We start from the raw sequence: 14,542 nt of genomic DNA, 5'->3' as shown, positions 1-14,542 counted from the left end.
GGCCAAAGCTGGAACAATTTGACCAACAAAATACATAAAGTAATAGTGGATTATAACCCAAAGAATAAAATATTCATGAGTCCATAATAATGTATATAAATGATTGAATAAATAAATAAATGGAGAATAAGAGACAAATATGTATAGAAGAATTCCAGATAAACTGTAAAATGCTCTGCCTTCAAGGAGGCATAATTCCTGTTTCTTTAGTATGGGCTGCACATAGTGACTTCCTTCCAAAGAGTACAGTATGGAAAGGGGGGGGTAAAAATAATGACTTTATAGTAGAGAAATCCTACAAACACTACCCTAGCCATGCGATCAAGGTCAACATCAACAGAAATAAGTCATGTTGGTAATATACCCCCTTGATATGATGTGATAAAAATGGTACTCTACCTTTGCAGTCTTCCTCCCAGTATCTCATAACCCCAGTCTAATCATGAGGAAGACATCAGACATATTCCAATAGTGGAATACCTGACCAGTAGTCAAAACTATCAAGGTCATTAAAAACAAGGAAAGTCTGAGAAACTGCCACAGTCAAGAAGAGCCTAAAGAGACCTGATTACTAAATGTAATATATCCTGAATAGGATCCTGGACAGAAAACTACATGTTAGGTAAAAATTAAGGAAATCTCAATGAAGTATTGTTAGTTAATAATTACATGTCAATGTTGGTTTATTAACTGTAACAAATGTATCATACTAATGTAATATGTTAATAATAGGAAAAAGTGGTTGTGGGTGTATGGGAACTCTGTGCTGTCTTCTCAATTTTTATGTAAATCTAAAAAATTCTTCCGATGGACATGTGTCCCATTTGGGAGACCACCTCAGGGATGATGTAGATGCCTGATCTCTGCACAGTACACCTGAAGCTGAACAATACTGAAGGCCAACTATAATTTTATATATATATATATATATATATATATATATATATATATATATATATGTATGTATATTTATATATTTGTATGTATATTGTTACAGGAAGCAGAGTACAGCATTAGGAATAGAGACAGTGGAAATGTATTGGCTCTGTGCGATATCAGAGGGATAGTGGATGGGGGGAGGGGGGTTCACACAGTGTGGGGGATATAAATGATAAACATCTAAGTTTTGCTTTGTCTTGTGCACCTGAGTCTAATAAAATTAAAATAAATAAATAAATAAATAAATAAATAAATAATTCTTAAAAATTAAAAAAAATAAGTCTATTTAAAGAATAATAATAAAAAGGAACTCCAAGGCTACATACTTGAAGAACAGGAAAGAAATGAGATGATGTTGATCATTATTAGAAAACTGCAAAGGAGTGCATAATTGATAAGTAGAGAATGAGCTTTTTCTTTCATAGAGGCATTAGAGCAGGGCCCAAACTGCGGCCCGTGGACCAACTGCAGCCCACAATCCATTTTATATTGGCCCACAGCAAATTCCAAAAATATATTTAGTTTACTTAAATAAACCAGGTGAGGCAATACGTACTTCACCTCGAGTGAGTGGCCCGGCTGTTTGTGTATTTTACCGCATATGGCCCTTGGTAAAAAACGTTGAAAAAAGTTTGGATACCCCTGCATTAGAGGGACATTCAAGAAATTTCCTGAAGACAATTTGAGATCTGTTCATATCACTCCTCTGATTAAAATCCTGCACTAGCTCCCATGGTGTAAGATAAGGCCTAGACTCCCTTTGTTGCATACAAATTGATCTGACCTCTCTGTACTCACCTTCTTCTCTGTTGTGTAGCAGTATCAGAAAGCTTGTTCATGCGCCATGCTGCCTGTTGCCTCTCAGCCTTTGTTCATGCTGTCCCTCTGCCTGAAATTCCCTACCTCCGACCCCAAACCCCCACTTTCCTCTATTTAGCTTACTTGTTATTTAACACTTTACTTAGCTTTACCTTCTCCAGGAAGTCTTTCCTGATTCTCCTGAGTTTAGTGCCTTTTTTCCCTCCCCACATCCAAGGAGTCCATCTCTGTCCTATTGGCCTTACATACTATTATTATTATTTGTATATGTGGGTGTGTCCTCTACTTGGCCATGAACAAATCAAAACCAGAATTTATTGTATCCATAACTAGAACAGAAGATAGAAGTAGCTTAATTCATATTTATATCATGAGAGAAAGAGACAGACAACAGACTTGGTTCTTACCCACAAGAAGCTCACATTTGAGGGCAGAGATCAGAATGTAATTATCATTTACAAATAAAATAATAGTTTCTACAGGACATTTTAATTCGTTCTCACAAAATTTATTTTCTAGAACTTCTAAATCTTGTAAGAAAAAATTTTAAAGCAATAAAAGGTGAAAAAAGCAAAATGTTTTTTAATATTAGATTATAAATGCCATAAAAAAAGAGAGAGGCCATTTTGATACTCTTAGGCTTCCAATTCTTGAATGTTTTGCTATACAGTCTTTGAGTAGTTTATGTGAACTCTATTTACTGGTGAAAATTCAATCCAAAAAGTGTGGACTAATACAGAAATGTGACTTATGTTTAAATGTAAATGGACTTAAGGTAAGAATTTCCCTCTTTTCCGTTATTACATTATTCTCCAAAAGGAAAATTCACATTTTCGTATTCTCTGTTAACCTACAGAGGTGGGAAAGTCTGAAATGAAATACAGCATACATTGCACTCTCCTTAGTTGAAGTTTCTCTGTGATTCAGAGCCCTTTTGTCCAAGGTTTGTGCCCTTGCCTCAGATAATCACATGGTGTGTGTTTCGGGATCTTATGGAACAAGGTGAAACACAGTGCAATTTATGTAAAATGTTCTAGAGTTGTCATGAAGATTTGAAAATGAGGCAAAATTATATTTTTGTGAAGTGACTGGTTTTAAATTCTGTCCTTCAGTGTTCGCTCATACTTATGAAATCATATTATATTGATCGCAGGGTACAGGAGATATTGACTGTCATTTTAAAATCAAGAAGAATTTGGAAAACGCATCTATAAGCTTGGAATCTGCAAAGAACCCAGGGTTGTTTGTTGGACTTCAGTCAGATGGACAGGCAAAACCAGTTATTTATACCAAGGATGGGAATGCTTTCTTCTACCCACAAGTTATCAAATGTATGTTTACTCTAAAATACTTAGTTTTGCTTTGTGATGGTTTGTGTACAGTGTCTGATAATTTCACCAGATTTTTTACTAAGCAAATTTCTGCTGTTAGGCTTTTTATTGTTGTTATAGTAGAAGCAGTGAAAAACAAATATAATGAAGATCTCTTACCTCACATTCTCAGATATGTAATGTTAGGCATAGATTTTTTGCTACATGAAGCTCCTTTATAGTTTTTTAAATTAGGTGAGTGCATTTATGTGTGTATGTGTGTGTGTGTGTGTGTGTGTGTGTGTGTGTGTGTGTGTGTGTGTGTATGTGTGTGTGTTTGTATTTTATTTAAATATATCTCCATATACACTGAGATGGGATGTGCTGTTGGAAACATTCTCACCTTCATTGCTATTAATTTTTAATGCTGACAGTATAAAATGAGATGGGAAAAAGATCAACAAAAATGATTTTGAATTGAAAATAAGATTTGGAAAAAATGTTTAACAATAGGACAGAAATGTGAATATTTTGAAACTGGTTTCTCTCATATCGAAGTTCAGGTTCTCTAGCAAATTGAAATAAGGGTCTGAAGATTTTATTTGAACAATTTAAACTTAGAATATATTTGCTTGAACACAAAGGTTGCAGTAACTCTGTTTTGTTCTTAAATTATCTCAAAATTTAGTTTGCTGTTTAATTTTTCCCTGATGTAGTGCCATGGATTTTGGCTTAATCAAAATCTAGATGGTTTTCTTAGTTAGTCTGACTCTTATTTAACTTCTCTTATCAAAGTCTACGTGTTCTTTATATGGATATACAGAGGGTGCCAAAAATATGTATACACATTTTAAGAAAGGAAAAAAAACTGTATTAATTGTAATACTCACTATATACCAATAACAAAAGATGAATACAAGTCACATTTGACTTCTGCAATTACAAGAGGTGCTCAAAATGGTAGCCATCAGCGTCCAGACATTTCTGATTACAGCAAACTACTGCTTGAGCAACGTTGACTAAAGTGTCCACTTGTATTACTGTGCATGCCATTTCAATTTCTTTCCAAAGTACTGCCAGTGTAGCCAGTTTTCTACAGTTCCCCACATCCTTTAGGGTCCCCATAGGTAGAAGTCAAGGGGTATTAAGTCAGGAGAACCTTCTCAAATTGCAAATACCATTTCAAAATAGTCTTGCATTCCTCGAATGGCAACTGTGCTTCCACCATTTTCTTTGACTGTCCTGCCTATTGCGTGGTGATGCTAGCTACCGTTTCCCTGAAAATAAGACCTAGCTGGACCATCAGCTCTAACGCGTTTTTTGGAGCAAATATTAATATAAGACCCGGTCTTATTTTACTATAATATAAATATGTTATATAAGACCGGGTCTTATATTATTTTTGCTCCAAAAGACGCATTAGAGCTGATGGTCTGACTTGGTCTTTTTTGGGGGAAACACAGTAGCATTCAAATGATTAATGCCATCTTTTAAGCAAATGTCATACTACACGTTGCTATCGTAATTCAATTCAACTTTGAAATGTAGTACATAGATAACATCTCTTAAAATGTGTATACATGTTTTTGGATACACACACCCACACACACACACGGGGTGCCAAAAAAGTATACACACATTTAAAAAGGAAAAATAACTATTAAAATTATACTGATGGTAACCACTTTGAGCATCCCTTGTAATTGCAGAAGTCAAACATAACTTGTAGTCATCTGTTGTTATTGGTATATATTGAGTATTACAATTTTTTTCCTTTCCTAAGAAGTATACATTTTTGGCACCCTCTCTATATGTATAAATATATATATATATATATACATATGTATACATATACATATATACATACACACACAATACATGCATACATATGTTTATATATCTCCTGTCTGCAGGGTGTTTTATAGATCCATATATTTATATAAACTCTGTAGGGTATTATATATACATATTTATATGAAATAGCCTACAGAAGATAGTTCAAAATAAGAATAAAAAGAGCTTGATGTAACATGATAGTATATTTGGCCCTGTTCTTCGTTCTATCTGCATCAATTCCTTTTCAGCCTTTAGTTGCCATATGTAAAATTTTATAAATTGTTGGGCTAGTTCACCTTAACTTACTGCCATCCATACCACCACTCCTTCTACCCTCTGTTTTTCCACAGGCTGGCACAAAGTGGCACTCCTACTCAACAAAATGGGTATGCCATCTGTTTCTGGAGCTCTAAAGGGAAACAGATGACTTGAGAGAAAGCAGAAAGATACAAATGGAGTAGAAGAAAAAACAGTGAGAAATAGCTAGCAGGGGACAGCAACCATGCTGGAAGAGCACAGAAAGAAAGGAGAGCTAATACAAAGGAAGGGGTAGTGAAGGAAAGATGAGAAATAAGAGATAGCACTAATTAGAAAAGGAGAAGAGTAGAAGAAAAAATAATTTGTAGCAATACACAGGAGAGATAATAAAAGGCCACGTTTGTCAACCTAGGGTATTAGTACCAATAGAACCAATAGAAATGAAGTCATCCTTTTTTATAGGCTCTACAATTTAGTTCTATTACTAGAGCATGGATGATTTGAGTTTTCTTCTTTACTTACCAGCTGTCTGGTCCTAGTTAAGTTAATATCGAAGAGCTTTGGCTTCTCTGTGTAACCAGAACAATAGTAACACCTTCACTGTTTACCCAGTAGAGTTGTTGGGATCAAGTGAGTAAATGCATTTGCATGAAAGTTCTTGTTTCATTCATAATAGCCAATATTTGTGCGCAGTTATTTTGTGCCAGACACAGCAAAGCACAAGTTATATCATTTAATGTCACTTTGAAAAATATACTATTTTTTATTATCTTTTAAGACTGCACTCTTTGTATTTGATAATGTTTTTGAAAAAAAGTTGACTATCCCCCAGTGATTATGAATTAACTTTAGAAGCTTATAGCCATTAGGGCTGGGGCTGATTTATGTTGATTAAACTGGTTGATAGGCATCTATAATCTGTTTATATTAATTTATTCTTTTCCTTTTATTATTTTTATTATAAAAACACATGTAATTGTGGTAATTTTGAAGATATACCCATGTAATCTATGCAAAAATGAAAACTATTTATATTTTTATATATATGTATTTAATTTTTTCTATGAAAGTGTTTACTGTATATATTTATCTGCCTTCTCTAAATATACTAAAATTATATTTTTAAACAAAAAATGGAGCTGCAGTCTTTTATACATAAAACAATTTAATATGCTTTTTATTAAAAAAACAAATGATTTTCATCAATACACATAATATGGTTTGGCACAAGTTTTCAATCTTGTGGAGAATTGCCTAGAGGTTCCTATTTGTCCTTGCTGTGCGGAGAGCTTCCTGTTGTCCTGACTTTGGACTATCAGGTATCATGCTTAGATCTCACAAGCTATCTTTATGACTTTAAAAAAAATTCACATGTGAAATATTTTATTATATATTGTTTGCCTTCTCCTTTTCCCTTAATATCCATATATAGTAAGTTGCTAGATCTCATTCTATATCTAACTTTTTTCTTGTATGCAACCTCTGTATCGTCTGCCATTTTCCTGGCTCAGGCTCGCACTATTCCTCATCTTCATAGGTGTCTCAGCCTTCCACTCCACTCTACTCCATCATCTGGGCACATGGGATTGTTTCCATAGGCTGCTCCATTCTCATAGAGTTGCTGTAACCTCAGTCACAGTAGATTCTTTAAGTGGAACCAGTTTCATACAGCCCCCTGGTAGATGTAAATTCCTGTGACTAACAAGCTGTTGCTGTTTGGAGTAACCCATGAAGATAATCATGGAATTTTGTCAGTTAGATTAACACTTATGAAAGTTCTAGTAAATACTAGACATTCATTATAGGTATCTCTTTTCACTTGAAAACAATAAATGGGAGATTTATCAAACATACTTTAAAGCTATTGACCTCAGCACTATAAGATTGCTCCTCCTCAGTAGTCCCCCACCCCCCTTAAGTGTGGGGAATACATTCCAAGTCCCCCAGTGGAAGCCTGAGACCATGGATAGTACCGAACCCTACATATACTATGTTTTTTCCTATATACAGATTCCTATGATAAAGTTTAATTTAGAATTAGGAGCAGTAAAAGATCAACAACAATAACATAATAAAATAGAACAATTATAACAATGTTCTGTAATAAAATATATGTAAATGTGGCATTGTTAAGTAAAATAAGGATTATTTGAACACAAGCACTGCAATGCTGCCACAGTTGATCTGGCTCCTAAGTGACTGATGGGCATATAGCATATATAGCATGGAGACACTGGACAAAGGGATGATTTACATCCCAGGTAGGACAGAGTAGGATGGTCTGAGAATTCATCATGCTACTCAGAATGGCATGCAAAATTTTAAAATGTATGAACTGTTTATTTCTGGAATGTTCCATTTAATATTTTCCAACTGCAATTGACCATGAGTAACTGAAACCGTGGAAAGCAAAATTGCAGATTAGGAGGAACTACTGTATTCCAAAGGAGTCTAGACTTTCTAATTAAAAGGAAACTTTAAATTCCTAGCTCCATGCCTTCTCACTGATTATTTTCAATCTGTAAAAATAACTACAAGATCATTTTGCATTGAGTTGATGTTTATCCGATATATTATGTATGGCTCATTATATATCTTGTCATTACATGAGAAGTCAAGAGCCTGGATAGAGTTATGGACAAGTTAGGGGTAAGATTTTCTCTCTCATGGATTCAGTGGGAAGAAGCAATTAATAGAATTGAAGGCAGAGAGTCCATTTTGTAGGAAGTGGTGTAAATATATATGGAGACATCTATTGACATGACCTTCAAGCAAGAATCCTTGGAATATTACTGCAAGTCAGCTGACCTTTTGTGGCCTTGGCTGACCTTTTCAAGGTGTGGGCTGTCTTGAGGTAGTGTGTGTGCTCTGTATGGTACCTGTTAATATTCTCAGAATCTTTGAAAAAACTGATACCGAAAGTTTCAACATACTTCCCTCCATCCACCCCACTATTGTAGACACCCAGCTTGGCCAAGAAGTTCTTATTGATCCAAGGACTCTCACCACCAGTATCATAAATGTCAACATTTGTATAGAAATAGACTGTTCCAAGAAATGTTAACCCTAAAGATGTCATTTCTAAATATGGCGAGGAAACTTTCTGTTTTAATAAGGGCAAGAATGCTGGAGACATTGCTATGGAAATTTTATTGGAGCATCGTGAATTCTAGGAATTCTGAGAAAGGGTGTGGAAGTGCCAACATTTCTTCAGAAAATAGTTTTTCGTAATACTTTCCCATTTTCACTAGATGACAACCACAAAGTTAAATCATGTTGCACCATGAGCCCTTTGGCTTCTACATCTAGTTTGTGTTTTCCCCAGCTAGGACTATAATGAAAGTGTACCTGCAGAATCAGTTGCTACAACTCCTCTAAGGGATTTATTTTGACTCTAATTAATCATTAGGCACTGCACACGTCAACAAAAGAAACCACAAAGAATTACTGCTGCACAAAGGCTCCTGTTTGGTGTGCGCCTTTGGAAATTCTGTTTTGTGAACATATTTGTCCTTACTTTTACCCCTGTTTTCCCTTAATTTTCTAGGTAATGTTGAATTTTCTGCCAGATCAGGAAAACAAATGTGTTATCAAAAAATGTAGAGAACAGTGTGAAGTAATAGAAAATATATATTGGTCTCTGTCCACTGTTTCCTGCCACAGAGTTTCTGAAACCCTTATAAATTCCTAAGTGAGAAGGAAACTAGGAGCATCTCTTGTTCTAGTATTTGGTCTTTGACCCCGTCCCTGTAAGAGGGCTCCTAAAACCTGTGTCATTTCCTAAGTGATAAGAACATTAGGTGAGTCTTTGTATTCTATTGAGGTGACTCTGAATGGGAGCTGGTCACCAGAAAGACCAAGCTATGATTAGAAACTTGGAATGTTCAGTCCCATCCCCCAACTTCTCCAGAGAGGAGAGAGGGGCTAGAAGTGGAGTTAATGATTGACCGTGCTTATGTGAGAAGTCTCCATGAAATCCTAACAATTTTTGGTTTGGGGAGCTTTCAGGTTGATGATCACATCCACATACCAGGAGGGTAATACACCCCGACTCCACAGGCATAGAAGCTCCTGTGGTCTGGACCCTCCCAGGCCTCACCCTGTGTATCTCTTCATCTAATTGTTCATCTATATCTTTTATCACTTCTTTTAATAAACTGGTACGTGTGTTTCCCTGAATTCTGTGAGCTGCTCTAGCATATTAATGGAACCCACAAAGGGGCATATGGGAACCTTGGATCTATAGCTGATCAGTTAGAAGAACAGTTAACAAACTGAACATAGGATTGGCACCTGAAGTGAGGACAATCTTGGGGACTAAACCCTTAATCTATGGGATTTGATGCTATTTCCAGAAAGATGATATTAGAACTAAGTTAAATTGTAGGACAACCAGCTGGTGTTGCAGGACTGTTTGTTGTGGGGGGAAACCCCCACACATTTGATGACTAGACGTGTCAAGTGAAGTGTTCTATATGAAAGCAGAGGAGACATATAGGAGGAAAGACTATTAAAAAAAATTTGAACACATAAAAATATCTTGGTAAAATGGGCCTTGCCTTTGAGCTATCTCAACTTGCTGCCAATTCCCTTATAAACTTCTCATTGTAAGGGAGGTGAAACTCTTGAACCAGATACTGGGCAGAAAATTAACAGATTACTGCATCCAGTTATTTCTCATAGCAGTGAAGAGCAAGCCACCAAAACAGAATTTCAGTAAGTTTGGAGAATGTATATGATGTTCAGTTGATAAAATGTAACCCAACCCTTTTTAAGCTCAGTCTGATAATACTAACGTCATAATGACTAGCAAGGAATTTAAATGCTCCCATGAAGTCTTTTCTGTTTACTAAGTTAGAAGTTACCTTGGGGCATTTGTTGGAACTACTCTGACTATAGAGTTTGCTCCCAATCCTATCCCCAGGCACAGCGAAGTGCCTTGCTCAGCATAGGTTGTTGAACGAATGAACGATGTAGCATAAAGTGAATGAGAGTTTGTGTCAGGAATACCTGGGTTTTATTTTCAAAGGCAGTAGTACATCCCTAATTAAGTTAATTAACATGACTGAACCTCTGTTTTGTCATCTGTAAATGAGAATAATAACATTGCATTACAGTAAGAACTTTTAGTCTGAATCTGTGAACCTTTTGAAATTGTGGGTAAGAGTCTGTTTAGTAAAGAAAATATGCATAAGTGTGCATTTGAGGTGGGAAGAAGCTCACGACCTTCATTAGATTTTTCAAAGGGATCAATTACTCAGAGAGTGTTAAGGAACATGCTAGATGACCTTTCCAAAAATATCGTTCAGGCCCTGAATTTCCTACTATTAAAGCAACTATGCATTTATAAAAAATATTGACGTTGTTTTTGAGGATGATGTAGAGTCTTGAGAAGCCAGTGCAGGGAGGATAGAGAGAAGAGAGCAGCTTATTAGCATTTCACAGTCTGCTTAGGCTGACCCTGTTGTGCAACCCTCTCTGTGCTTGTTTCTAATTTCTAGATTGGCAATTAATTGGTTTCTCCTCTGTGCTCCCTAGGTACTCTGTGTGTGTGTGTGTGTTATAGCACTCATGGATATATGCCATTATTTACATGTTCTCCTTCTGGGCTGTAAACCTCATTAATGTTAATTCCATGTCTTATACATTGATATACTTTTATGCTTATGAAAGTGACTGGAAGAGAGTTTATCTTGTCTTTGTAAATCCTGGATTTCTGCATTATTTGTAAATAATGTTGCTCCTTAATTATGGGTCTTGTGATTAAATCATGATAAAATAGATCCTAAATTATACTTAGGAATCTTTTGATTTTTTTTCCTCTCCAACTGTTCATTTACCCTAAGCAGACATAGTTCTAGTTATTTCTGATCTTTCTTTTCAATATTTTAAGGTTTATTTATTAGTATCAATCTCCAGTGTCTAAGCATTGCATTGTAAATAAATCATATGGACAAACTTATGGTTACAGGGTTTGGTGTTTAAAAACTTTACAGGGTTTGGTGTTTAAAACCTTATAATTGTCTGAAACTCTATCTTATAATCCTTGAAGGATACAAATGACAATATGGTCATGGGCAGTTCTTCAGACGCCAGTATTTTATAGTCTGTGCCATTGCTCCATATGATTAAGTTTTCCTACTTCCTGTTAGCCATGCTATGAGTTTGTTACACCTTCTTATGCTAACATATATTTTATGAATCATCTTAAATTATTGACTACAATTGTGGAATTAAGAAAGAGCTGCTATTATTTATTATGTAGAGTCAGACATCTATAAAATTTTTTGTTGCTGATGTGGTCTCTAAAATTTGACAATCATAGTATGAATTACTACCATTTAAAAATGGCCATAGTATGCCTGATCCCTAAGAATAAAACACAAACAACTTAAACTTTGAAATCCTAAATACAAACAGCGCTCATGAGCATGTACTATAAAATTGGAGTCATTATTCAGCTAGGTTGGAGATAGTTATTCCTGAAGAAGACACCGAAACAACTTGCTTCTAAATAAAAGACAGAAAAAAGAGCTAATTTTTTTTTCATTTATAGTTATACTTCTTTGATTCTCATATTTTAATAAAGTCACATTAAGTATTGTTTACATGACATTTTTGTCAGTTTTCCCTTTTATAAAGGCAACGTATCACATTATCAAAGGAGTTTCCATTTAGAATCTATAAGAAAAACATCTTGAATAACTCATTTGATTCATACTTTAATGTTAAATTATTACTTTGATTTACAGAGCAGCAAATAGATTTTATAGGAATACCACTCATGTACAGCCTGCTGCTAAGAATAAAAAGTCATTTTCTGGTAACCATGTAATACAGAGTAAAAAGATTTGATCAGGCATTGAAATGGAAATAATAGCAAAACTAAAGCTTGCATAGTTGAACATATGGTAAGCTTTCTGAAGAGAAAGAAGCAATTGTGAGGGATGGCATCTTTTAAAATTTTAATTTCAGTTGGCAGAAAAAACCCAATGGGTATGTCTGCAACACCCAGCCAAGGAGGAAAAGATCCAGGAGTCAAAAACCAACAAGAAATACCACCGGACTCTGAGGTCAAAGGTTCCTTGCTTTCTTCAACAGCAAGTAAGAAACAGCTTTTTTGTTTTTTCTTTTTCTTCTTCTTCTTCCTCTTCTCCTCCTCCTCCTTTTTTTTCTTTTTTTTTTTTTTGTCTGCGCTGCTTCTTTGTGAACACCTGAAGAAGAACACCAAATTATTTTGATGATAAGGTCACACGATACCACACGAACTTGCTTTTAAGCTGCTAGCTTGCTTGTTTTATTCTTTGATTTCACATTGCAAAGCATATATTTTAAAATGTGTTTATTTCTTTACCTTGAATTTAATGTTTTCTCCTGAAATTACTTGAAAAGAAGGTAGTATTAAATTATGACATCGTATTGAACTCTCACCTACAAAACATCTTATGAATATGTTTTATAAATAATAGCAAATTCTCACCAAAGTCTAAACAACAACAAAATACTCTGCGTTTCTCTGATATAGAAACTGAGATATCAATAAAGTACTCTAGGCTACAGAGGTATGAATTTTTAGTTTCTATCTCTTCATTTATTTGCTCATTTCTCTTGCTCTTAAATGTATTACTTCTGTCTGACTGGAAAGTAAAATGAATGGTATCTGACAAATTCTGTGCATCAGAATCTAGACATCTTTGGGTAAAATGAAATAGTGACCACTGTCTCTCACCCATTGTTTTTAAAACACCTCTCTTAAGAAATAGATAAATGATGTTACTTTCAAAAAGTGCTTTTTGAAAATCAGTTATTGAGTGTGTTCTCTTTTCTTTCAGATAGCAACAGAAAATAGACGTTTCTTGCTGACATCCCTATGATACTATATCGCATCAACCAGAAGGAAGAGAAATTAGCCTTTTGATTTTTGCTGCATTGGGTTAGGCCAGTTTTGTTTTTCCATTTCATGTCATGAATCCATGGAGCAGTGTGATAAATCACACTGCATGAGAAACATGTGCTTAGTTAACATTTTTCACAGAAGGAGAATTCAATCTTGTATCAGGAAGTAATAGCACCTATAAGTCTGGAATGGCCATCGCAAGTAAAACTTGACTTGGCTGAAAATAGCATGCTAGATGAAATCTCTAGGAATAGATACTATTTTCTGAATAGCAAAATGCTTAAGAGAAAATCTTTTATATATCTTATAAAAATTTGTTCTGGCAAAAACATTTAAAAAATGGTGCCGTTGTTAATTTTTTTTTAATTTAAGTTGTACAACATTTTGATGTGATATATTTACATATTACACTATGATTCCTTTATAAGGTTAGCTAGCACCTCTATCATATCACATAATTATCATTTCTTTTTTGTGATGGGAATAATTGAGATCTAGTCTCTTAGTAAGTTTGGTATTTATAATAAAATACTGTTGTCTATAATCACTATACTATACATTAGATCTCCAGGTCTTATTTCTCTACTAGTTGCAAGTTTGTACTTTTAAACATCTCTCCTATTTCCCCTACTCCCATCCACCTCAACCCCCACCCTTGGTAATCACCATTTTACTTTCTGTTTATATGAGTTTGGCTTTTTAAAAATTCCACATATAAGTGATATCATACGGAATTTGTCTTTGTATCTCACTTAGCAAAATGTCCTCAAGTTCAATCCATGTTGTTGCAAATGGTAGAATTTCTTCTTTCTTATGGCTAAACATTTCATTATATACCTACATATACACATACACATACATACACACCACATCTTTGTTTGTATTTGTTTAGGGACACTTAGATTGTTTTCACATCTTGGTTATTTTGAATAATGCTGCAATAAATATGGGAATGCATATATCTCTTTGATATCCTGTTTTCATTTCCTTTGTGTATATACCCAAAACTAGAATTGCTGGATGATATGGTAGTTCTATTTTTAATTTTTTGAGGAAATTCCATAGTGTTTTCCATAGTGGGTGAATCAATTTACATTCCCACCAACAGTGTACAAGGGTTCCCTTTTCTCCATATCTTGTCAATACATGTTATTACTTGTCTTTTTATAAGCCATTTTAATAGGTGTGAGGTGGTATCTCATTATTTTGATTTGCATTTCCCTGATGATTAGTGATGCTGAGAATCTTTTTATGTACTTGTTTGCCAATGGAAATCTTCTTTGGGAAAATGTCTATTTAGTTCCTCTGTCCACTTTAAAATCAGATTGTTTGTTTTTTGTTACTGAGTTGTTTAACTTCTTTATATATTTCAGATATTAACCCCTTATCCAATACCATTGTTAAACTTTGAAGGATTAGAAGGTATATGTTTTAGATTAAAGCAAAACAGATCAAGTAATTTTCAAAAATGATAAAATTGGCC

At 34.6% G+C, this 14,542-nt stretch overlaps 1 protein-coding gene across 1 annotated transcript in view; it reads left to right on the top strand.

The window, feature by feature from the left end:
• Positions 1-14,020, top strand: part of RP1 (RP1 axonemal microtubule associated) — a 247,901-nt gene extending 233,881 nt beyond the window's left edge. The window contains exons 16-18 of the mRNA XM_074318846.2: positions 2,912-3,089; positions 12,138-12,266; positions 12,995-14,020. Coding sequence (XP_074174947.2) covers positions 2,912-3,089; positions 12,138-12,266; positions 12,995-13,011 — 324 coding nt within the window. The 3' untranslated portion in view covers positions 13,012-14,020. The remainder of the gene's footprint in view (positions 1-2,911; positions 3,090-12,137; positions 12,267-12,994) is intronic.
• Positions 14,021-14,542: the final 522 nt, after the last annotated feature.

Source organism: Rhinolophus sinicus, chromosome 7 (assembly GCF_057876585.1).
Source record: "Rhinolophus sinicus isolate RSI-liver-muscle chromosome 7, RSI-T2T, whole genome shotgun sequence".
Classification (NCBI taxonomy): Eukaryota; Metazoa; Chordata; class Mammalia; order Chiroptera; family Rhinolophidae; genus Rhinolophus; species Rhinolophus sinicus.
The sequence above is the reverse complement of the archived record's forward strand: the minus strand, read 5'-3'. Positions and strand labels throughout refer to the sequence as shown.